The sequence below is a fragment of the Cynocephalus volans genome, chromosome 10 (genome assembly GCF_027409185.1).
Source record: "Cynocephalus volans isolate mCynVol1 chromosome 10, mCynVol1.pri, whole genome shotgun sequence".
Classification (NCBI taxonomy): Eukaryota; Metazoa; Chordata; class Mammalia; order Dermoptera; family Cynocephalidae; genus Cynocephalus; species Cynocephalus volans.
In genome coordinates, this window is record NC_084469.1 from 73,863,324 (window position 1) to 73,885,158 (window position 21,835).

Sequence of the window (21,835 nt, forward strand, 5' to 3'; positions counted from 1 at the left end):
AGAGTTCGATCCCCGGGGCCGCCCCCGTAAGAGCCAACCTGAGCGGTTAAAGGCAGATCAATTCCAGAGGACCAGAGGATATAGGAGACCCCTCCTCTCTGGTGCAGAGTCGGGCCGGGGGCGGGCCCCAGAGCCCCTCCCCTAGGGCCGAGCTGGGTGGTCACGAACGGAGCGCCCTCCCTCTGTCGGCCGAGGCTCGCCGGCCTGGCGACTCGAGACCCGCCCCGTGCACCCTGCGTGTCCGATCCGGCTGGCCGCGGGGTCCCCGGCAGGGGGCGGACTCGCTCCGCGCCGCCGGCTCCTACCGCAGCGGCCGTCGCCACTGCCGCCCGGGCTGCTGCTCCTCCCCCCGGCCCCGCCTCCCTGGCCCCGCGCCGCCCGCCAGTCCGCCCGTCTCAGCAAGGCCGTCCGTCCGTCGGTCCGCTCGCCCGCCCTCCCGGCGCTCCTCCGCCCCGGCCCCGCTACCCCGGCCGCGCGCGTCGCTTCCTCCGTTTCGGCCGCCGCTAGCCCATTCCCCGCCCCCGGGCCGGCCGCAGCCGCTACGCAAGGCCGGGGATTGGCACCGCGCGTAGGCCGCGCCGCTGCTGATGGAGCCGGAATAAAGGGGCGGCCGAGAGAGCAGCCGGTCGCCGCTCGCCCCGCGCCTGGCCCGGCGGGAGGCCTGGAGCAGGTGAGCGGCGGGGCGCCCGGGGCCGCGTCTCGGGGCCACTCCCGCGCCCGCCGCACCCCATCCGCAGCCGGCTCGGCCGCCCCCCTCCTCTCCCGCCCGACCCGGCGGCCTCCTGAGCTTCTGGGCGGCCCAGGCCAGGCCTCGACGCGCAGCGTCTTCCCGGGCCCGGCCTGCGGCCCTGGGGCCTTACGCGGGTCCGGCCGCCCGCGGGGCCCGCGCTCGGGTCGCAGCGGCCGGCCATCCCGGGCGAGGGCTGACAGGACGCAGCCCAGCTGGGCCGGCGGGCAGGGCTGGGCGAAGGTGATCGGCTTTCATTCGGTTTCCCAGGGAGGAGGAAGGGCTGGGGTGGAGCGCGGGGTGGGGGGGGCTCCCCTTTACCTCCCCTTCCCTCACCTCTCCTCCCCTTTGCGGGGTGATCAGAGAGGCTATCTGGCTGCACCTTCCTGGTGGAGGGCCGGGGTAGGAGTGGGGTTGTGGGCTAAGGTTTGGGGACCCTGGGTCTGGCAGCCATTCAAGCCAGAAAAGAAGAAGAAGAAGAAGAAAAAAAAAAAAAAAAACCAGTTGGTTTTGCACAGTGGGACCTAGGCGATGCTTAGAGCAGCCCACCTTCTCCCTCCCTGTCCTGGGAAGACTTAGATTACCAAGCTGCACCTGCTTTCTCAAGCAACCTGCTGCCTCCACCCAGAGCAGCGGTTCCTTTCCTTTTCTTCCCAGAAGATGCTGAGGGTGACAGCCTTTAGCCTGACTCTTAAGTTTCTTTGGTGGAACAGTTAGAGGCCAGGCTGGCTTGTAAAGGCATCCCCTTCCTTCTTCCTCTGCTCAGGAGACAACTTATAAACTTTTATATGTAAGAGGGAGATGAGCTGGGAACCTGGAAGTGGGTTGCATTTGACTCAAAGTTTCTCCCTCTTCCTGGCATTACCTTATGCTGCCACAAAGTGGTGAGTTAGAGATTTGCCTGTTGGATGGGCTTTACTTTCCATTGATTACCGAGAATATTATAGACTTGGAGCAAGGGACCGGGGTTGTCTCCACAAAGGTGATGAAGAGAAATGTTCTGTGGTTAGCATGCCACATCCTGCATTGCTGAGGCAGACCAGTGCAATTTCGTACATTTTCCTGCAGGCCTTCATACTGTTAGAGATTCAGAGGATTTAGGACTTTTTTGTGTGGGTTTTTTTTTGGGGGGGGCCTCTGGGAGATGACTTAGAGAGAGGAAGTTCTGTGGTGTGGACATCGAGGCTGGGTGGGTCTATGGACCCTAACTCCCATCATCCATTGGCTCAGGTCCCTGTACAGCCATCTGTCCTGTCATGTGGAAAGAGAACAAGCATGTGGCCAGGGTAGAGGGCCCTGGGGGATAGCTGAGGGCCAGCCCTCACAGGAGAGGGTTTTGAGATGGTCCTTGGTTCCATGTACTTGTCCTAAATATTGACTGCCAGAGGCCGTTTGCCCATGGGTTCTCAGACTGGGAGGTCTGGCCTCTTCAGCCCAGCAGGCTGTTTCTCTGAGCCGTGTTGTCCTGGGTTGAGACTCAAGGTGGCAATGGGAGAGGTGCTGGCAGGCCTCAGAGAGGCCTCTGTATTATGGACAATCACCCAGACTCTCACCTATGAGACACCTGATTAAAGAGCTGGAAGGGACTCATGGAAGCTGGGATGCCCTAGCCCAAGGATGGGGAACTGAGGTGGGCGGGAGTGGAGACAGCCATCATCTCCTTTGCCTGGAGGAGCTGAGCTGCCAGCACACTTCTTTGTCATGTATGAAGGGAGCAGGTCTCCCACTGCTGAGCATCTCTCCCTTCCCTGGTGTGGTTTAGGTCTATGTGGTGAGTGCAGGCAGAACAGGGGACAGGGCCCAGGGAATGGCTGCTTGTTCCTGCCTGAAGCTCATGATTTCTCTCTTCCCTACAGAATCGATCATTGGGGAAGGCAGAGCCTCCCTGGCATTGCTGGGACCCTGCCTTGAAGAGCCCCCCTGTCCAGTAGACAGAGCCCTGTAGTCTGTCTTCTTGGTCAATGACTTGGGCTGTCTGACCAGTCCCTCTTCTGTGCCTTGTCTGAGGTCCTTGTCCATCCCTGAGATTGGGCAGCTTCTCTCTCTGGGTTGGGTTACCTTAAGCGGGAAACTGAAGCCATTACTCTCCAAACCCTGTTTCATCTTCCCAAGCATGTCGGAAAGCTGGCAGCAGCCACCACAGACGCAGCCGCAGCAGCCACAGCCACCACAACCTCAGCACCATGCAGAGCCACCACCGGCCCTGGCCGAGCACACGCTACCCCCGGGCACAGCTGAGAACCCCCTGGGCTGTGCTGTCTATGGCATCCTCCTGCAGCCCGACCCAGGCCTGCAGCCCCCACAACATGCACCTCTACAGGCAGCAGGTGAGCCGGGCCCTAAATGCGGTGTGTGTGGTCATGACCTGACACACCTGTCCAGCCCACATGAGCACCAGTGCCTGGCGGGCCATGACCGCTCGTTCCAGTGCACACAGTGTCTCAAGATCTTCCATCAGGCTACTGACCTGCTGGAGCACCAGTGTGTACAGGCTGAACAGAAGCCCTTTGTCTGCGGCGTCTGCAAAATGGGCTTCTCACTTCTTACCTCACTGGCGCAGCACCACAGTGCGCACAGTGGCCTTGTGAAATGCTCCATCTGTGAGAAGACCTATAAGCCAGCTGAGGCAGCTGAGCCGGCCACCACGGCTGCCCCATCACTACCCTCAGCCCCTCCACCAGCTGCTGTCACCCCTGCTGAACAGGCTGACAAGCCCTATAGCTGCCCCATCTGCCAGAAACCCTTCAAGCACCTGTCAGAGCTCTCTCGGCATGAGCGGATCCACACAGGTGAAAAGCCCTACAAGTGCACGCTGTGTGACAAGAGCTTCAGCCAGTCGTCCCACCTGGTGCATCACAAGCGCACGCACAGCTCGGAGCGGCCCTACAAATGCGCAGTCTGTGAGAAGACCTTCAAGCACCGCTCCCACCTGGTGCGCCACATGTATGCGCACTCAGGTGAGCACCACCTGTTCCGCTGCAATGTGTGCGAGTTGCACTTCAAGGAGTCGTCGGAGCTGCTGCAGCACCCATGCACGCCAAGCGGTGAGCGGCCCTTCCGCTGTGGGGAGTGCCAGAAGGCCTTCAAGCGGCCGTCAGACCTGCGGCAGCATGAGCGCACACACAGCGCCGAGCGACCCTTCAAGTGTGACCTGTGCCCCATGGGCTTTAAGCAGCAGTATGCACTGATGCGGCACCGGCGTACGCACAAGACTGAGGAGCCCTTCAAGTGCGGCCTGTGCGAGAAGGGCTTCGGGCAGCCCAGCCACCTGCTCTACCACCAGCACGTGCACACCCTCGAGACTCTCTTTAAGTGCCCTGTGTGCCAGAAGGGCTTCGACCAGTCGGCTGAGTTGCTGCGGCACAAGTGCCTGCCGGGCACGGCTGAGCGGCCCTTCAAATGCCCTGTGTGCAACAAGGCCTACAAGCGGGCCTCGGCCCTGCAAAAGCACCAGCTGGCCCACTGCGCAGCGGCCGAGAAGCCCCTGCGCTGCACACTGTGCGAGCGCCGCTTCTTCTCCTCCTCGGAGTTTGTGCAGCACCGCTGCGACCCGGCCCGTGAGAAACCACTCAAGTGCCCGGACTGCGAGAAGCGCTTCAAGTACGCATCGGACCTGCAGCGGCACCGGCGGGTGCACACGGGCGAGAAGCCCTACAAGTGCCCCAACTGCGACAAGGCCTTCAAGCAGCGTGAGCATCTCAACAAGCACCAGGGCGTGCATGCCCGCGAGCAGCAGTTCAAGTGCGTGTGGTGTGGTGAGCGCTTCCTGGACGTGGCCCTGCTGCAGGAACACAGTGCACAGCATAGTGCCGCCGCCGCTGCGGCAGAGGGCGCCTACCAGGTAGCTGCCTGCCTGCCCTGAGTCCACGCCACGGTCCCTACCACCCTTCCCTGTGTCCACACCATGGCCCCCAGCAGGCCCAGGCCAGCCTAGCCTCCACACAGCTGCATTGTGCCAAGCTCCCCGCCCAGCTCAGTGTTCTGAGGCCCTGAGAGTGAGGATAAAAGGGGTACTGGGCAGGTGGTGGTGTGGGCGCTCAGCAGTGGGGGGAACTAGATTGCTGTGGCCGGTCATGATTCCATAAACCTTTGCTATCACAGGATTCACTTTCTTGAGAGCCATCAGCCTCCCTCACCCTTGGGGAACTGGAACCAGGCTGGAAATCAAATAGCCTGCCACAAGGATGGGGGCTGCCAGCCCAATCTTCCCAATCTTTCAACCTAATTAGAAACTAGTAGGTTAGGAAAGAGGATGGTCATGGTAGAGCCTGGGAGAAAGGCCTGGACCCCGGAGGTGGGCTGGGCATAGGACATCCCCCTCAAGTTGCTGTTTGGGGAAGAAGGCAGCTTTGTGATGTAGCCCTAAGAACCAGAGAGGCAGATGGTTAGCCGCAGTCCTCTCTGTGTGCTCCAGCCAGGGGCCATGTGTCCCCCAGGTTTCTGACAGGTGAAATGTATAGGATGGGAGTCTTAGGGCTGAGTCTGCCTGCAGACCAGTCGACCCAGCCAGAAGGGGTGAATCAGAGAAGTCTTTGTGACACCCCCAGCCAGGGACAGTGCTGTCCTTGGACAAAGGAAGAAAGGCAGCCTGTTTGTGCTGATGGTTAATCCCATGCTTTGGAAGCATCCCTCCCACCTTTGCAGTGTGGTTCTGACCTGTGGTGGGGAATGTACTCTCAGCCAGACAGAACTGTTGGTGTTAGACCACACATGGCTGGGAGGGAGCAGAGCCAAGCCTGTGATCTCCCTAGCAGATGCAAACAAGTGTCCTCCCCCCGAATTGCGTGAACCAAAGTGTCAGGGGCAAGACCCCAATCAGCTCACCCGAGCCCTGCCTCAGGGCCAAGACCAGGCCTGGCTACCCAAGGTGGGAGAATGGTCTCTGACCCCACAGTGCCCTCCCAGCCCATGGGAATACCCTCCGCTTCCCATCAGTCTGGCTGCTGGTCTGTACCCCAGGAGTCTCATGCCACCAAGATGTCCTGGACAACATCCAGATACTTCAAAGGGAAGAGCGTTCTCCTTTGGGTCCTCCTGGAGTCCCCCTAGGTCTCAGGCTGCCCATGGGGCTCGTGGAACAGAGGGTATCCAGGGCTTAGGGAATGGGAAGAGGAAGTGGGTTAAGGAAAACAGCAGGCAGCATGCCTGGCAGGTGAAAGGAGTCGGTCAACATCGCTGGACAGCCAGGGCTCTCCTTGGGAAGCTGAGAAAGACTTTATTATCAAAATAATCATTTTGAACCCAGCTCAGCCCCCTGACCTCTTCTAGCCAGACTGAGTCCCTGGTTGTGTGTCTTAAAAGAAGATGAACCAGTGCACACACCAGGGGCCCAGAGAGGCAGGGGGATGCTACCTTGCCTCTCTCTCACCTTAAGTCTGAACAGCCACGTCAGCCTCTACTGACTGGGTTCCCTCCTGTGCCTGCAGAGAGGGACTGGTCCTTCCCCTCGGTGCTGGCTCTCAGTCACGATGCCTCAAAAGACATGGAACCCAGGCTTATAACAGTCTTGACTGCTAATTTTTTCTTTTCATTTTGCTTTCTAAAAGCAGTTTGTTATACTATTCATAACACTGTATAGTTTAATTTCATGTCATTTTGGATCTTATATAAAAATGTGAGAATTTGGATTTTTAAAAAGAATGACTTCATTTTAGGTAGCCACTTTTGATGTTAATATATAGTGAGTCCAATGTATGCTTTAGAAGTAAAGACATTGACCATCACAGACCCAACCATGGCTTGTTCTGGTCCTTCTTCCCCAGGGGAATGATGGGACGTGGAGAGGCAGAGAGATGTATGCAGGCCAGGGTGGCAGGTTGGGGACTGGAACTTGGGGCTGGATTTGAGTCCTGAGCTTTGAAAGTTCTGGTTGTGTGGCCTTGGGCAAGTCGCTTAACCTCTTTGGGACTAAGTCGCTTCATCTATAAAATGGGGAGAGTAATCCTTGCCTTGCTTGGTTGTGAGAATTAAATAGAGTCTCAGGGTCCCAGCTGTGAAGATCCTGGCAGTACCAACCGCAGGCCACCTGGGGCCGTCCGGAATGGGTCCACAGCCTCTTGACCTCTTTGGGGTTTAACAGCAGCCCCTGAATGAAGGACTAGCAGCTCATGGAAGGGGCCTGTCTGGAGCAGAAGGGAACCCAGCCAGTCCTTCTGTCACCCCACTGCCACTCACCCTGTCTCACGGTGGCCCTTCTGCATACCCAGCCCAGCACCTCCCACCTCAGCCCCTCCTACACACCTTTTCTCCCGTACCCCACCCTATCCCAGTGGCCAATTGCAACTCAGGATCTTTCCATTGCTCAAAAGTGAGGGTGGGGAGGGGAGAGAGGGAGAAACAGCCCCCCAGGTCTGGGCGCCTGAGAGCCAGTGGAGAGTGGTCAGCAGGGACACCCTGCCCAGAGTGGAGAGGAGTGAGGGTAGAAAGTTAAAAGGACAAGGAGGTGTCAACACTGCAGGAGGCCCAAAAACTGGGTGCAGAAGGCTTAGTGAAAGGCAGGGGAACCCCAGATGTAACCCAGACCCATGCTCCTCTGTTTTCTTCTGTGTGTAGTCCCGGGAGGACCCCACCCTTGAGTAGCCGTGTGGTTCCTTCCTGCAGTCTTCTACCTCTTAACAAGAGGATGCCCAGGTCCCCTTGTGTCTGTGGCAGGCTCAAGTCCCGGCTTGCTTTCTAGCTGTGTGACCTCGGGCAAAACCCATCTACCTCCTAGAGGCTCCTGGAAAGCACCAGCATGTGCTTGGTACTTTATAACTATAGTTTCAGGTTGTCCTTCTTGAATGGATGACAATCTGTGTGTGCCAGGGCAGAAGGAGCCCTGGCTGGCATGGCTAAGCTCACATGGAGCCTGCGATGGTTTTTTCCTCCTGTGTCTCCACCCTCACTCCCCTCTCACAAAGCAGTGGGGTTCCTATAGCTCCCTATGGGCCCTTAGCCTCTGGGCTACAGCCTAGACTATAACCAGGGCAGTGAGAGGAGCCCTCGCCCAGAATCCCAGATGCTCTGGTTTGAGTCCTGGCCCTTTGGTAACAAGTGGCTGAGGCCGGTCTCTGGCCCTCTTGGGGCCTTGTTCCCCATTTAAAACAGGGGTCTCTGAGGGTCATTATAGACCCACTGCTCTGATTCTGGAAAGGTGACAGGATCAACTGTGTCCCCCTTTTCCCTTCCTGCCCCTCCTGGCCTCCAGCCTGCTCGCCTTCAGTGTTCCAGCCTGGTCTCTCTCAGTTATAAGTGACAGAAACAGCATAAACTGGCTTAAGTAGCTGCTCACAGCATCTGGCCATACACCAGGTATCTCTTCCACTGACCCACCCAGGAACCCCAATCTACAGGACAGCCACAGGTTCCAGTGTCCCATATCTGATGAAAGTCTTTCTCTTTTAGTGCATGGCATTTTAAGAGGGAAACTTCAGACATTGTGACTAGGAGTATAAACTAGTACTATATTCTTTAGTCTCTGGGTAACAATTCCCTTTACCAGCCACTGATAGGATGGGAAGAGGGTGGTGCCTTGGGGTGAGGGTTGACACCTGGATGAGGGCTGGAGCTGGGAGGAAGGAGGAGGAAGTAGGGAGAGACCGACAAAAGCCACACATTTGGGAGTTACTCACTCCTTCCCCCTGACAAGAGGCACTACCAAGGTGGGGGATGGGGAGGATATTCTCCTGGGTCCTAGACTTCGGTGCCAGTGCAGGCTGGGGATGTTCCTAGGGAGCCCATTATCTCGACAGCTTTTTCAATGTCCCACCATGTGGATGGCTCTGTGCTTGGCTCTGCAGGGGGACACGGGGAGAGGACCCTGCTCTGGGGGTGGAGCCTGTGCTCATGAACCTTGGTGGCAGTGGCGTAGGGTCTTGGTTCAGAGCACCACAGGCAGACTTGGCTAGAGTCCTGCCTCTGCTACACATTGGCTCAAGGCTTTGGGCAGGGTGTTGAACCTCTCTGAGCCTCAGTTTCTTCATCTGTGAAATGGAGGCAGTAATGCTGTCTTCTGAGGCTTAGGGTGAGGGCACAGTGAAATGACCTGTGTGACGTGTTTGGCACATAGTGGCCACTCAGGAAAGCAGAGCACTGGGAGGTAAGAGGCAAGATGGAGCCAGACCCGCCCTCTTATCTGAAATTCAGGGCTCCCTCCGCCCCAGCACACACCATTCACAAGACCTTTCCCATCTACCAGGCGGCTTGAGCCTTAGGCAGTCCCTGGAGGGTGGGCAGAGAGGACATGAGTGTTCCCTTTGTGTAGCTTTGTAAGAGATCCAAGCATTGTCCAAAGCCACATGGATAGTGATGAAAGTGTCCTGGAATCATGGGGGCTCGCCAGGTGAGCCTGGTACCTGCACACAGGTAAAGGACAGGCAGGAGGGCCAGGACAGCCCTGTGGTCTGAACCATGCAGGCTTCTAGCTCCAGCCACTGCAGCCTGGGGCTCTGGCTCTAACGCACCCTTTGCTGGCCAGGAAACCAGGAACAACGGCCAGGAATGCTCCCGGAGTCGGGTCTAGCCAGGACAGCAGGAAAGCTCCTTACCATCCGGCAGCAGGGTGGGCAGCCCCTCCACCTGCTCTCAGCTCCTTGAAGGATTCAAGCCATTGTGCTCCATCTTCCCATATGTGGAAAGGCAGCTCCATAAAGGGCCTAGGCTTCTCTGGGTGTCACTGTGGAGAATCTTCTCCTGGTCTCCAGTCCTCCATCCTGACCCCACAGCCCCCCAGTCCTCCTTCCCACCTCCAAACCAGGCCTCAGATGGGACCATGGGCTGCTCAGGTCAAGAAAATTTGCCCAAGGTCTCCCAGCCTGGGCCAGGCTCTTCCATGGCAAGCTCCACATCCCATCCTCCAGCAGGTGGTTTCTTGTTCCTTGAAGGTCATGCTTCCAGCAAAAGCCTTGGCTGCTATTAATTTTCTGAAATCTACAAAGATCCCGCAGGAATGCTCAGTCCTCCTAGGGGTCCTGAAAAGGAGGTCAAGAAGAGGGATGGGGTGGGAGGGGACCAACCCCATCTGGGGTCTGCATTCCTGCCTTTGTTCATCTGCAAGCATCACTGAGCACCCGCTGTCTACAGACACTGAACTAATGCTACAAGGCATGGAGCAAGAACTTCAGATGAAGTTTTTGAGAGAAAGACTTCAGAAGAAGTCTTCAGAGAGAGTTTTCAGGTTTTTGTGTATCAAAAGGTAGGTTCAAAAAATGTCAAAACTGCTGATATCTAGCACAAAATACATGCAAGAGTCCTCCCTGGCCCCCACCCCTCCCTGCCCTCGGCTTGGACCCTCACTCCATCCCTGCACCTCCCTACTGTCAGCCCTAGGCCCTGGGTTAGGATGTGTGTTTTACATGCTACTTTGTAATAAACACCACAATTACTTTGTAGTAGTTTTGTCATTTAGTCCAGATCCGGATGTTGGTTCTGGGAGACTCCAGGACGCATTCCTGAGCCCCAGATCCATTTGGAGAAATAAGAGAAGATGGCAAGTGAGCCCACTGTGGGCCAGAGGGCATGAATTGGTCCCCTGAAACAGCTGTGGTCCCTGTCTTCGTGGTCTTAGGGAAGAGTAGGGGGAGAAGGGAGGATTTGAGAGATGCCTGCCTGGAAGAATGAGTGGGATTTGCATAGGAAGATGTGGGGAAAGCATTTCTGGTGGAAGGAAGGCTTTGCACAAAGGTTTGGAGACTGCGGTTTGTGTTGGGGTAAAAGGCCAGGGTAGTGGATTGGGGTCAGGCATGGAAGGCCTAGAGGTGAGGCCACAGAGGCTGGGTTGTCCCCAAGGCCATGGTTGCAGGGAGGATTTCTGATGTGATCTACTTATAATAAGAGCCCCTGGAGGCCGAGAGGAGGTCACGACAGGTGACAGGTGACAGTGGCCCAGGCTGGTTGCAGGTGGGGCTTCTTTCCATCTCTTGGCCGCTGGCCTCCAGGTGGGATTCTCAACCTGCAGACTCTGCCACTCCAAGCAACCCCAAAAGAGCTTTCTGATGGAATATCCTATCCTTCCTCTAAGCCCTGGTCAGATACCCCCATCCCCAGGAAGCCCTCTCTGGCTTCCTCCTTACTCTTGGCTTGCATCTCTCTCATAGCAGGAAGGCAGCCACAGGCGGGGTGGAGTGTGGCAGCCACAGGCGGGGAGTCAGGCAGGCTGACTCTAATCCCCATCTCTGCCAACCATCAGCTGTGTGATCCTGGGCCAGTCACTTAACCTCCCCAAGTCTATCTCATCATCTCTAAAATGGGTCTAAAATTATCTACCTCATGGGGCCTGCAAAGTGCTTAATGCATTGCCTTCCACTGAAAAATAGAAAGTCCATGCTAAATCAGGCTTGTTTAGGCTTATCTACTCTGTGTTTCCTTTATTCTTAGGCACACATTTTTTTATAACAAGAAATTAGGATAAAATGTACAATCAGTGGGCAAAAACCTTTAATTAAATTGCTGGTGTAGGTTTCCATTCGCAGCATCTTGGGCTGGAGCAACACAGCCCAAGGAGCCTAGGCAGCTCACACTGTCACCTTCTGCTTTGAGGTTTGGATTGTCTGGGCCTGCCTTTCTCTCCCACTGGAATGGAAGCACCTTACATGCAGGGATGGCATCTTGTCTGTGTCCCCCCAGTACTCAGCACAGGGCATGGCCCAGGCACAGGCCTCAAATGTCTGCTGGGCCACATTCCAGAAGGCACTTGCCCAGTCATACAGTGTCAAAGAAGCAGGACCAGGAAAGCACCCCAGTCACTAATTCCCTCCTGCATGCTTCATCTTCAGCACGCTCACCGGAGCTCTCTGGCTGTCCCTTCTCACCCAGGCCAGGACTCTGGCATCTTCACTGTGAGCCTTGGGCAAATCCATCTCTTCTCTGAGCTGTCATTTGGAGGGGACACTTGGGGCTGTGGAATGTGGCTCTGATATCGTGGGGAGCTCTGCTAATGGCTTCCCAAGGTTCAAGGCAGCCTGGACTGCCTGCTGGACTTAGCGGAAAGGGATTCTTCCTGCATGAAATGGCAGAGGCTAGATATGTCCTCACCAGGCCCCTGAGGAGAAATGGACTCTGTGGTCTGCTTACTACTTCCCATCTACTCCTCCCCAGGCTCCTGTCTCATGCTCTGTTTTCAGCAGAGCCTTATACTTGAGGACAGAGACAGACACCATTGTCCCTCACCTCGGTATAAGGCCAATGATCGTCATCTCTGCCCCTAAAAGAAATTAAAACCAGCCCCAAGTCGGTAAGGCAGGCTCTGTCTGCATATCAAACAATGCAACCCATCTTTTTGTTTATTACCCAAGGTTGAGCAGAAAGACCAGATTTCTGAGAAATAATTTATTCTACAAAAATTGAACACAAACTATATGTGGATACTATGCTAAGTGCTGAGACTTGCTTTGAGTCCTGGGTTCTGAGTTTGGCCTAAGGCTAACTACTTCCCTGATCTGGGCCTCAGTTTTCTCATCTGTGAAATAGGGTAGCATTGGTTCTGCTCACTTTCTAGAGTGCTTGTAAGGCCTAGAGGAAATAATAGATCAGATGATAATGTGTTCTGAACAGTAACATGGTCCAAAAGTGAGCAGGTGGTATTTTTCTCTAAATTCCTCCTACCTGAGACCCTGGCCTTGCATGCAATAGGTGCCCAGTAAGTGTTAGCAGATGAGGATGGAGAGGGTGTAAACCAGGATTTCCTAACCTTTATGGGCACTGACTTTCCTGAGAATCATGAAAACAAGGAGCCTTTCTATGGAAAATGCACATGCAGGTGGGCTCATGATTTTGCACACAATTTCAAGAGGTCTAGGGATCCCAGAAATCCTGTACAGACAGTTCTTTAGCTTGGTGGCTATTTATCCTGATCCGGGCCTGTGCTTGCAGGCTGGCCACAGGTGGGGTGAGTGTGGGGTATCTGGAAGGTCCTGGAGCTAAGTACAAATGCTAGCTGCCCTAACTCCTAACCATGTTTAGACACTTTTCCTTAGCCCCTTTGAGTGGGATTATTCTGGAGTCCCCATGGCTGTCCCCAGGACATCATGCCTTCCTTTCACAGGAAGGGCTTAGGTAGGTTGGTGGGCAGAGGAGGGCTAGACCTGAAGTCATGTGATAGAGCAGACAATTTTTTGCTTAGATGATATGTTTATTGGCGGTGACTTGGGAAGCAGGGAACTTTCTTCTGTGAGTGGCTCTCAAGCACCTCATCCAGGTTTATGTTCTGCATTCTGCTGCTTTGCCAGGCATAGAAGCCATAGGCCTGACCAGCCCCCCAGAACCTGCTTCTACCCCTTCAGGGGGACCCGGGCATAGGGAAAACCCCTAGAGCACACTAAGATGGTGAGGACTTCAGAAAGAGGCACCTAAAAATCCCTTTCTAACCCCCTCCCTTTCTCCTTAGGGCTTAAGTTCAGGATGTGAGGTGGAGGGGGTTTGGGGTTGGGGCTGCAAGCAGGGGACAGGAGCACAAGGAACACCTACCTCCCGGGCATACCCTTGCACCTCAACCCTGACTGGGCCTTGGGGCTTAGCCTGTGACTCTCCCCCCAGGGTCACCAAACATCTTTTTTCCAGCCTCCTACCAGTCCTCCAGGAGTTGACACGGACAGGCAAGGGTCATCCCGTGGTCCTGACCCTCTCCCAGCCTCTGCAACCACACACATACACAGGCACACATGCACGCCACACACACGCCTTCCTGAGGGAGCATTAGGTTTACTTTTAGTCATGCTTAACTCCTGGGGAGATGGGTGGTACTACCACATGCCCTCTGTGCTGCTGGGGGACCTGAGATGGCACAGTCCAGCAGCTTGGGGGGCGGCCTCCTTTTCACGGATTAATGCCAGGGGGTCAGGTAGTTGACACGACTGTAGAAAGAAATAGGGGTGAGATGGGGGCCTCCAGGGTGTCCTGAGGAAAAATCACTCTGTCCTTCTTTAGGCCTTCCTCCAAGATCCCCCTTCCTGACCTCAAGGCTCTGAAAATGCAGCTTCCATCCAGCCTCTGTGAGGTTCAAGAGCCTTCATTGGCTCCCTATTTCTTTTTGTATATTTTGGCCTGTTCTCCTTGGTTTTCAACCTGCCCCGCCTTCAGTTTGCCTCAACCTTATCTCCCACTGATCCCCAACCATGAACTGCTTCACCCATTTTTCAATTATTTAGTAAACCTACTCTGTCAGGCATCATACAGTAGTAAAAATCAGAAAGCTTTTTCCTGTGTGCACAGGGAGAGGGAGGCAACTTTCCACCAGTAATGAGAATGCAATAGTCTGGCTGCTGTAAGGTAGGGATCACAGAAGGTGACCAATCGGAGGAAGTGTGCGCTGGTGTGGAGAGGCAGAGGGTCGGGGAAGATGTCAAGATGATGGGACATCTGGGCTGGACTTTAAAGGGTGAGGAGGAGTTTTCCAGGCAGAGGAGGAAGGGCCATTTAGGCACTGAAACAGCACATGCAAAGGTGTGGAAGAGTGCTTGGTTGTGTTGGTGGGTTTGGGTCGTATCAAGGAGTCTGACGTTGCTAAGTGCACAAAATGGGGAGAGGTGGAAGATGGCTAAATTAGGGCGATGTCTGAATATCGTGTACCACTCCCCATGCTCATTCCCATCTCCAAGCCTTCGCTTATGGAGTGGCAGTGGTGGGAACACCAGACCCCTTCCTTAAGACCTGTCCACATCCTAGGAGGCAGATTCCTGGCTATTTCCATTACGTTTCTTAGTGTCTGTTTACTCTCCCAGGTAACGCCCCCCGCCCCCTTTTGGCCTCCTCTGGGCCAAACCTGGTGGGATACGCACCCCCTTCCACTCCTGCCCCCACACCCACTGGGGCCGCGCTCTTGCCAGGTGCCGATCTCTCCGGAGCAAAGCAGCTCACGCCCCGCGACACGACCTAGTTCTAGGGTACCTCCTCCCTCGCCAGGCCCCGCGGGTGGAGGAGTCTGAGAATCATTCTCCTACCTGTAGAGGGAGCCGAAGCGTCGGAAAGCGTTCCTGGGAAAGAACGAGGAGGATGAGGCGGAGGTGGGGACAGGCGACCCTCTCCCGGCGCCTCACTCCCACTCAGGAGCCGCCCCTACTCGCCGCCATCCCACCAGGATTGCACTGCACCTAGCCCCACCTTAACGCCGCCACTCCAGAAAGGGTGGAATTGCCGGGGACTGGATGGCGAGGTGCTTTGTTTGGTAGGAATTAAACATTTATTCATTTTGAAATTGCAGTTTTCTCGTGGTGTATTGGAGCCAGTCAATTTTTCTCAGGTCTCTCATTTTCAAGGGCCGTTAGGTGCGCGCTAGGAAAGCAGGCCAAGACTCACCCCTCCCTCCTCCGGGCATGGGGTCCCGGAACATGTGGCATCACTTACAGGGAGTCGAAAGGCAAGGGCTTCTGTCCGTAGCGGTCCAGGCTGGGGTTCTGGTTGAGGCAGAACTGGGACGGGCCACAGGGATGGGGGCTGGTGAGCCGGGGGAGCACGGACTCCCTGCCCACGCCCCACACCGCACTCCCTGCCGGAGACCTTTGTCCTGGGCACTGGGCAACTGGGCACTGGAGCCCTCGGTCTCCTCTCCGCCACCCCCCACCCCACCCCGTGCTAGCCACTCCCCACCAGGGCCCCGGGAACCGGTCAGCGAGCGGCCTTCCTTACTCGCCAGCTCTGGGTCACATCCGGCTTCAAGTACCGCACCGCGTAGCCGCTAAAACCCTCGACTGCGGAGAGAGCCCATCTCCTGAGCTCAGCCAGTCCCAGAACAAGCCCCGCCCCGCCCCACTTAGACCCCGCCCCCAGACCGAGCCCCGCCCCGGATCCTAGAACAAGCCCCGCCCGTTCCCCACCTAGACCCCGCCCAGGACAGAGACCCACCTCCAGACCCTGCTCCTTCAGTCCCAGAACTAGCCTCTCCCACCACCCCGCCCCGCTGGCTCCCACTGGCCAGATTTGTTCCCTCCTCCCCCCAAGAAGAGCCCCAAGTCCCTCAGTCGGTGTCAGTCCCGCCTGCCGTAGGTGCCCCAGCTGATGTCCAGCTACCCGCCCTGTCTGTGCCAGATCCCGCCGCCGCCCCCAACCCCCGCCCGCAGTCAGCAGTCCATACTCCCTGCTCTAGCCCCGCAGCCCGGCAAACTCCCCCGTCCCAGGGCATTTTCCGCGGCCCGTAGACTGACCCCTCTTGCTTGCGCAGGGCAGCTTGAACTCCCCGGCCGAGGACACGAAGTGGGACCAGTCTTCGATGGCGCGCGTGAAGCAGGGCCAGTCCACCCGGTTGATGCCTGGTGCAATGGGCGCCAGCTTTCCCTCGCGGTACCTGTCTCCGAGCTTCCGGCCGGTGGCTGTGATGTCCTGCCAGGGAGATGGGGGTCAGGGTTGCGGCGGTATGTGCGGGAGCCTGAGAGGCCATCCCAGAACACTCCATAGGCCTGAGCTGACATATGGCCCATCTGACGGAGAGGATGTCTGGAGCAGGAGACTGGGGTGGAGTTGGGGTGGAGGGTCCCAAGCAGGCAGCTGAGGAGGAGCTCTGGGAGCAGAGCCCAGAACCAGAGGAGCTTGGGGCTGGTTGAGCAAACCCAGGGCCAGGGGAAAGGACACTCACCAAGCACTGCAAGGGTTTATTGGGGATCCCGAGGAGTGTGAAGTGGGCATTGTCAAACTCATCTGTTGAAAGAAGGAAAGAGAGGTGTCTCCTGCAGTAGTGGTTACAGGCCCACAGAAGAAAGGTTTGGCTCACACTGTGCTTTAAAATTGTTTTGAAATATGTATATTTGATGACTTTTAAAAATTTAAGATAAAATGATATCCATATCTTACCTCTTACAACAAAATAAACTCCAAATAGATCAAAGATTTCAATGTAAAAAAGGAAACCATAGAAGTACTAAAAGAAAACATGGGCAAATTCCTTTGTAACCTTGGAGTGAGGAAGCCCTTACTAACTCTGATTCAAAATCCAGAAGCTTTAAAGAAAAGATCGATAACTTTGACTACATAAAAATAAACTTCTGCATGGCAAAAATGTGTCAAAAGACAAATGGAAAAAAGTTTCCACTTATTTACAGATGAGAGGCAATTTTCCTAATATTGAAAGAGCTGCTACAAAATCAAGACCAAAAAAAACCCCCCAAAAAAACCAAAAGAGAAAGAGGAAAAAGAAAAGTGGGTAAACAACATGCATAGGTAGTTCACACACAAATACAAGAGAATACAGGAAATACAAATGGACCCTAAACATATAAAAAGATACTCAACCTCATTAATAATAAGATAAATGTGTATATTCAAACCACAGTATATTAAGATACCAATTTTTACCTGTCAGATTGGAAACTATCCAAAAGTTAGTGCAGTTATCAGAAACAGGCCCTTTGTCCTACACTGCCAGAAGGGGTATAAATTGACTGGAGCCTATGGAGAGCAATTGGCATTATCTATCAAAATTATAAATATGCATGCCTTTTGACCCCACAGTCCTAATTCTGGGAATTCATCCCACTTTGCATCTGCATAAGTAATGATGCATGTAGAAGGGTACCCATTTCAGTGTCGTTTGTAATAGCAAATGATTAGAAATAACTCAAGTATCTGTCATTAAATGACTCGTTACATAAACTATAGTGCATCCTCATTATGCAGCGATTAAAAATAAATTGAGGAAGTTCCCTATACAAGATCTCCAAGGTGCAGAAGAGTGTATACCACATGCTACCGTTTGTTTTAGAGCCTAAAACTTAGACTATTGGAGGCAGAGAAGAATATTCATTCAGGTCACTATCTTAACCAAATCATCAAACTTAGCAGCAGGAATAGCTGGATAATGATATTATGTACCTCCTGCTGCAGCATAATGGCATTTATTACCTGTGAAAGATTCTGGCCAGCAGTGTTTAACCCGGCTAATCAAGCCTCTACACCTAGTTTCTAGTTTATGGAAACTAGACTAACAAGGTAAAGAAAGCCACGAGGAAAAGTTCACCATGTGGGACTGTCTACAACACAACTGTTTAGGACTCATTAAAAAGTCGGTACTATGGGGGGAAAATGGAAAATGGATGGACAGTTTTAGACTAAGACTAAAGACATAACCAATTGCAACGCACAATCCTAGATTGAATCCTGGTTTTCTCTCCACCCCCCCCCCCCCAATTTTTTTAGAGCTATAAGAGACACATTTTGGTCATTGGGGAAATTTTAATATGGACTGGATATTAGATATTATGAAATTATTGTTAACTTTCATAGGTGCTAAAGTGTGTGTGTGTGTGTGAGAGAGAGAGAGAGAGAGTGCAAATATATGCAAAATATCAGTCAGAGCAGGTGGAAGGTAAGGGGTGCTCATAGTACTATTTCAACTTTTTTCTATTTGAAAATGTTCATCATAAAAAGTCAGGGAGCATAAGAATATATGTTTGTATTTACATTAGTAAACAACAGAAAAAGATACATTAGAAACTAAGAATGGTTACCTGTAATGGGGATGGGAGTGAGACTTGTCATTGTTATGGCATTTTGAGTTTTGAAATCATGACTTTGTTGCTTTGCCTCACACAGGGTGGTGGAGATGCAAAAAGGATTACTCAAAGCCCATCTCTTCTGAGCAGTGAGATACCACGAAGGGGTTAACTTCCCAGAACCCTCAAGAGAGAGGCATTCCTCCTTGGGAAATTAACCACAAACTGGGGTTCTCTCCCTGTATTTGTTCTCCAGACCAGGAAGTTACATAAAAGGAACATAAATGGAGTTATAGCTAAGTATAGTTTAACAATAGAAGCTGGTAACATCAGTGAAATAACAAAGTGACATTCATAATGCAATTTGCAAAAGGTTAAGCCGATCCACCAACAAAAGCTTGTTCTTAGCAAACTCTGTGTTTTCCTGAGTACTTTTTTACGTAACAATAAAGCAACTTTCTTAACATATCAATTGGTAGGTCTGTCCTTGAGAGTCAGCAATTTTGCTGTGTTACAATTCTATATCCACAACAGAGACTTTAGCCTGGGGAGAGTTTCCCGTCTTTTGCAAGCTTAACATTTCCATACGTAATTTTAAAAAGTTAAGTTATACACAAAACCACAGGGATTTGGAAACTAGGCCCTGTGAAATACATTTGCTTTATAAATGTTAGTATACTCCACATGACTTTATTTCTTTTATTAAAAGCATATGCTTACAATAAAATACACATCTAAATCAGAGCTTTACCTAAACATGTATAAATTCTTGGCTTCTCTTGGGAGCAGAAAATTGGAAGAACTGACGACCTCGCTGACCCTTCCCACTCAGCAGTCAGTGGGAGCCGGTAGCTGCCCCTCTTTAGACGGGGCAGGTGTGGGTGCCCCCCTCACTGCAGGCCCTTCCCTGACACTGCTTCCCCACCCACGCCCCTCATTTGTGTTTCCCATCGTGGCCCTGCCATCTTCACCTGCCTGTCACCCAAGCCGGAACTTAGGTATCGCTGGGACTCCCCTGCACCACCCTACCCACCCTGCCACAGAATCCTGTTGACTTTATCTCCTAAATGCCTTCCAAATCCATCCTACCTCTGCACCCAAGCTTCTTGATCCATGCAGGGTTATTCTGTAGGTCCATGAGGGCCTTTTACCCCAAAGGCTCACGTTTTCCTCATTCATGGGAGATATAAGAAAGGGTCTTTCTCTCCCTTTTCTGGATGGAGAGATGGTTGGGCAGAAGCTGTTATTGCTGCTATTATTACTCCTCCTACTACTGCAACTACTGACCTCTGCACAGTTTTCTCCCTATTAAAAATACCAATAGCAATAACAACAGCAACAACACGGGCAGCAGCATTTGTTGAGCACATGTTACGTGCCATGCACTGCTCTAAGTGCTTTTCATGCCTTATCTCATTTACCCTCGCAATAGCCGAGTGAAGCAGGCCCTGTCATCATGCCATTTTACTGAAAAGGAAAAAGAGGCTCAGACGTTGCCTAGGTTTCCTGGGCAGGGAGTAGCAGAATTGGGACCAGCCCCTTTAATCCTATCATCTGCCACTCACTCATGGCTTTTCTCTCCAAGCTCTCTCTCTTCAAAACCACCCATCTCTTCCCCAGAGGCCCAAGGGGGATCCGGTGCTGGCGGAGGCGAGGTGGTCTGACCTTTGCGGCAGTAGGTGGTGGACCGGCAGTGCTCGTCGGAAAGGCAGGCCTTGACAGTGTCCATGTCCATGCGGCGCAGGGTGGGCAGGGCCGGGTGGTAGAGCTGCCGCTTCACTCCAGCCAACTGGTTGCACTGTCGCTCCATCGGGAGCAGGATGGCTGGAGAGGCGTACACGTGGGTGGAGCCATCGTCCAAGGGCACCAGGTCGATGATGCGGGCCATAGCTGGGGAGCAGAGGTACAAAGGGGCTCAGCCTGGCTCATGCCAGCCAGACACCCTTCTGCGCAGAAACCCAGTCTTGGCCAGTGCTGGTTTGTCTACTTGTCAAACATTTACTGAGCACCTACTTTGTGCCAGGCTGTTTTTTCAGGAGCTCTGCTTATGGCAGCCGGAACACTCAGACAACGGAGAGACACCCATCACCTCCACCCTCCTCACACATAAAATGCATTAAGGGCTGTGAGGAAGGTCAGTACAGCATGAGTGTCTGGGGAGAATGGGTTGGAGCATTCAAGGAACAGTCTAAAAGAGGTGGCGTTTGAGTCTGTTCTTAAATAATGAGCAGGAAAAGGCAGCAGTAAGTGGGTTTAGAATGTAGCTCAGTGTGCTGTATGCCTCTGGGTGACTGATTATGGACTTGCCTTAGCTAAGGTATATGGCGTTTATCCCAAATTTTACAAAGAGACAGAGAAAAGTTTTAAAGAAAGAGACAGAGATGATAGATTTGAACTAGAAAAGCCTTGCTGGTTACCCAATGCCTCCCTTTAAAGAGCAGACATTCCCAGGAGACTTTCAGTCATTTACACCTTAGTGAGAATTTGTTCACTCAGCTTGCTTACTTTCTGACCCTGAGTTAGAGATGGAGGTGGGAGATAGGTGGGCAGGAGGAGAGAGGACCTTGGGCTACGGAGGAGCAGGCAGAGGGCATAGTGACAAGGCATGGGGAAGCTGCCTCGGAATGGGACTGCATGGGGAGGGGTAGGGAATAGAGTACTGCAAGGAGGGAAGAGAGGGTTTACTGCTTCTGACCCACTGACAGCGGCTACCTCATCCACAGGGCACAGGCTTATAAGGACTTTCTTCTCTTCTGACTGCTCAATAGGCAGAAGAAGACAGGAGGTGGGCTGGAACCCAGTGCCCTATGGACAGCAGGAGACTAAAGGAACTTTGTGTAGAGACAATGCCCATTGCAGCCTGATTGTGAGGGCACCTGATTGTGAGGTCACCTGCTCCTTGGCAACCCTGGCAACCGCAGGCTCGGAGAAGAGCCTGCTGCCAGAGTTTCTGTGCACTGGCCACTCCCTTTCAGCTTTCCTGAAGGCTGCAGTCTCCTGGGCCTCAGAACAGGCCAGGCATCTTGGAAAATGTCAGGTAGGGAGCTAAGGCTCCCTGGAAGTGGCCAGATCAGGGCAGGCCAGGGTTGGCTGTTGAGCCCACCCCAGTTTGTGTGACCCTGGACTAGTGACGGTTTCTCTCTGGGCCTCAAGACTGTGGTCGGTGTCAGGCAACGACCCTAGGTACTGCCATTACGGTGTCTGGGAGCTGGGAGGGCTCTCTCTTCCCTGCAAACCTCAGAGAAGAGAGCACTGTGCTGTCTGCCAGCCCTTGGGGCTCCAGGGGTAGAGATTAGCTGTGGTCAATATCCAGGGTTAGCGTGAGGGGATCAGGGAGAGTGGTGGCCTCAGCAGGCCAGGGATTAGCAGGTGATACTCCACCCCCAGCCCCTGCAGGACTGCAGGCTTCTTCCCTCCCACGAAAGCCAAGCTGTGAATGCCTGAGCCCAGCACCCTGAAGCTCTGGGGCCTGCCCATACCCTGGTCACAACCATTAGAGATGGACCCCTAAGATGAGGAAACCCTGAGAAGGTCAAACTTACTTGCATATATTGGCATATGCTTTGCAAACACCTGCCCAGGTGCTGAGCCTGTTGCGGCCTGGGTCCCCTATTGAGAAATCAGTATAGGATTTGGTTCCCCAATTGTTGCTCTTCCAGCATTTCATGCAGCCCCCAGAGCAGCATCCCCAAGTCTTACCCCTCACAAAAACCTT

General features: G+C 53.7%; 2 protein-coding genes across 2 annotated transcripts; one reads left to right on the forward strand and one right to left on the reverse strand.

The window, feature by feature from the left end:
* The first annotated feature begins 396 nt into the window (after positions 1 to 396).
* Positions 397 to 6,402, forward strand: ZNF319 (zinc finger protein 319). The gene is made up of 2 exons (XM_063110955.1): positions 397 to 670; positions 2,584 to 6,402. Exon 2 carries the CDS (start codon positions 2,841 to 2,843, stop codon positions 4,587 to 4,589), a length of 1,749 nt encoding a protein of 582 aa, XP_062967025.1. The 5' UTR covers positions 397 to 670; positions 2,584 to 2,840; the 3' UTR covers positions 4,590 to 6,402.
* Positions 6,403 to 13,523: 7,121 nt separating this feature from the next.
* Positions 13,524 to 20,974, reverse strand: SPMIP8 (sperm microtubule inner protein 8). The gene is given in 9 exon segments (XM_063112982.1): positions 13,524 to 13,554; positions 14,641 to 14,673; positions 15,044 to 15,134; positions 15,137 to 15,203; positions 15,326 to 15,387; positions 15,841 to 16,015; positions 16,269 to 16,330; positions 19,786 to 20,034; positions 20,830 to 20,974. Coding segments are annotated over 8 exon segments (744 nt in total). The 5' UTR covers positions 20,009 to 20,034; positions 20,830 to 20,974.
* Positions 20,975 to 21,835: the final 861 nt, after the last annotated feature.

Excerpts from the sequence above, each read along its gene's own strand:
- ZNF319 (XM_063110955.1), top strand. The coding sequence starts at position 2,841 with ATGTCGGAAAGCTGGCAGCAGCCACCACAGACGCAGCCGCAGCAGCCA.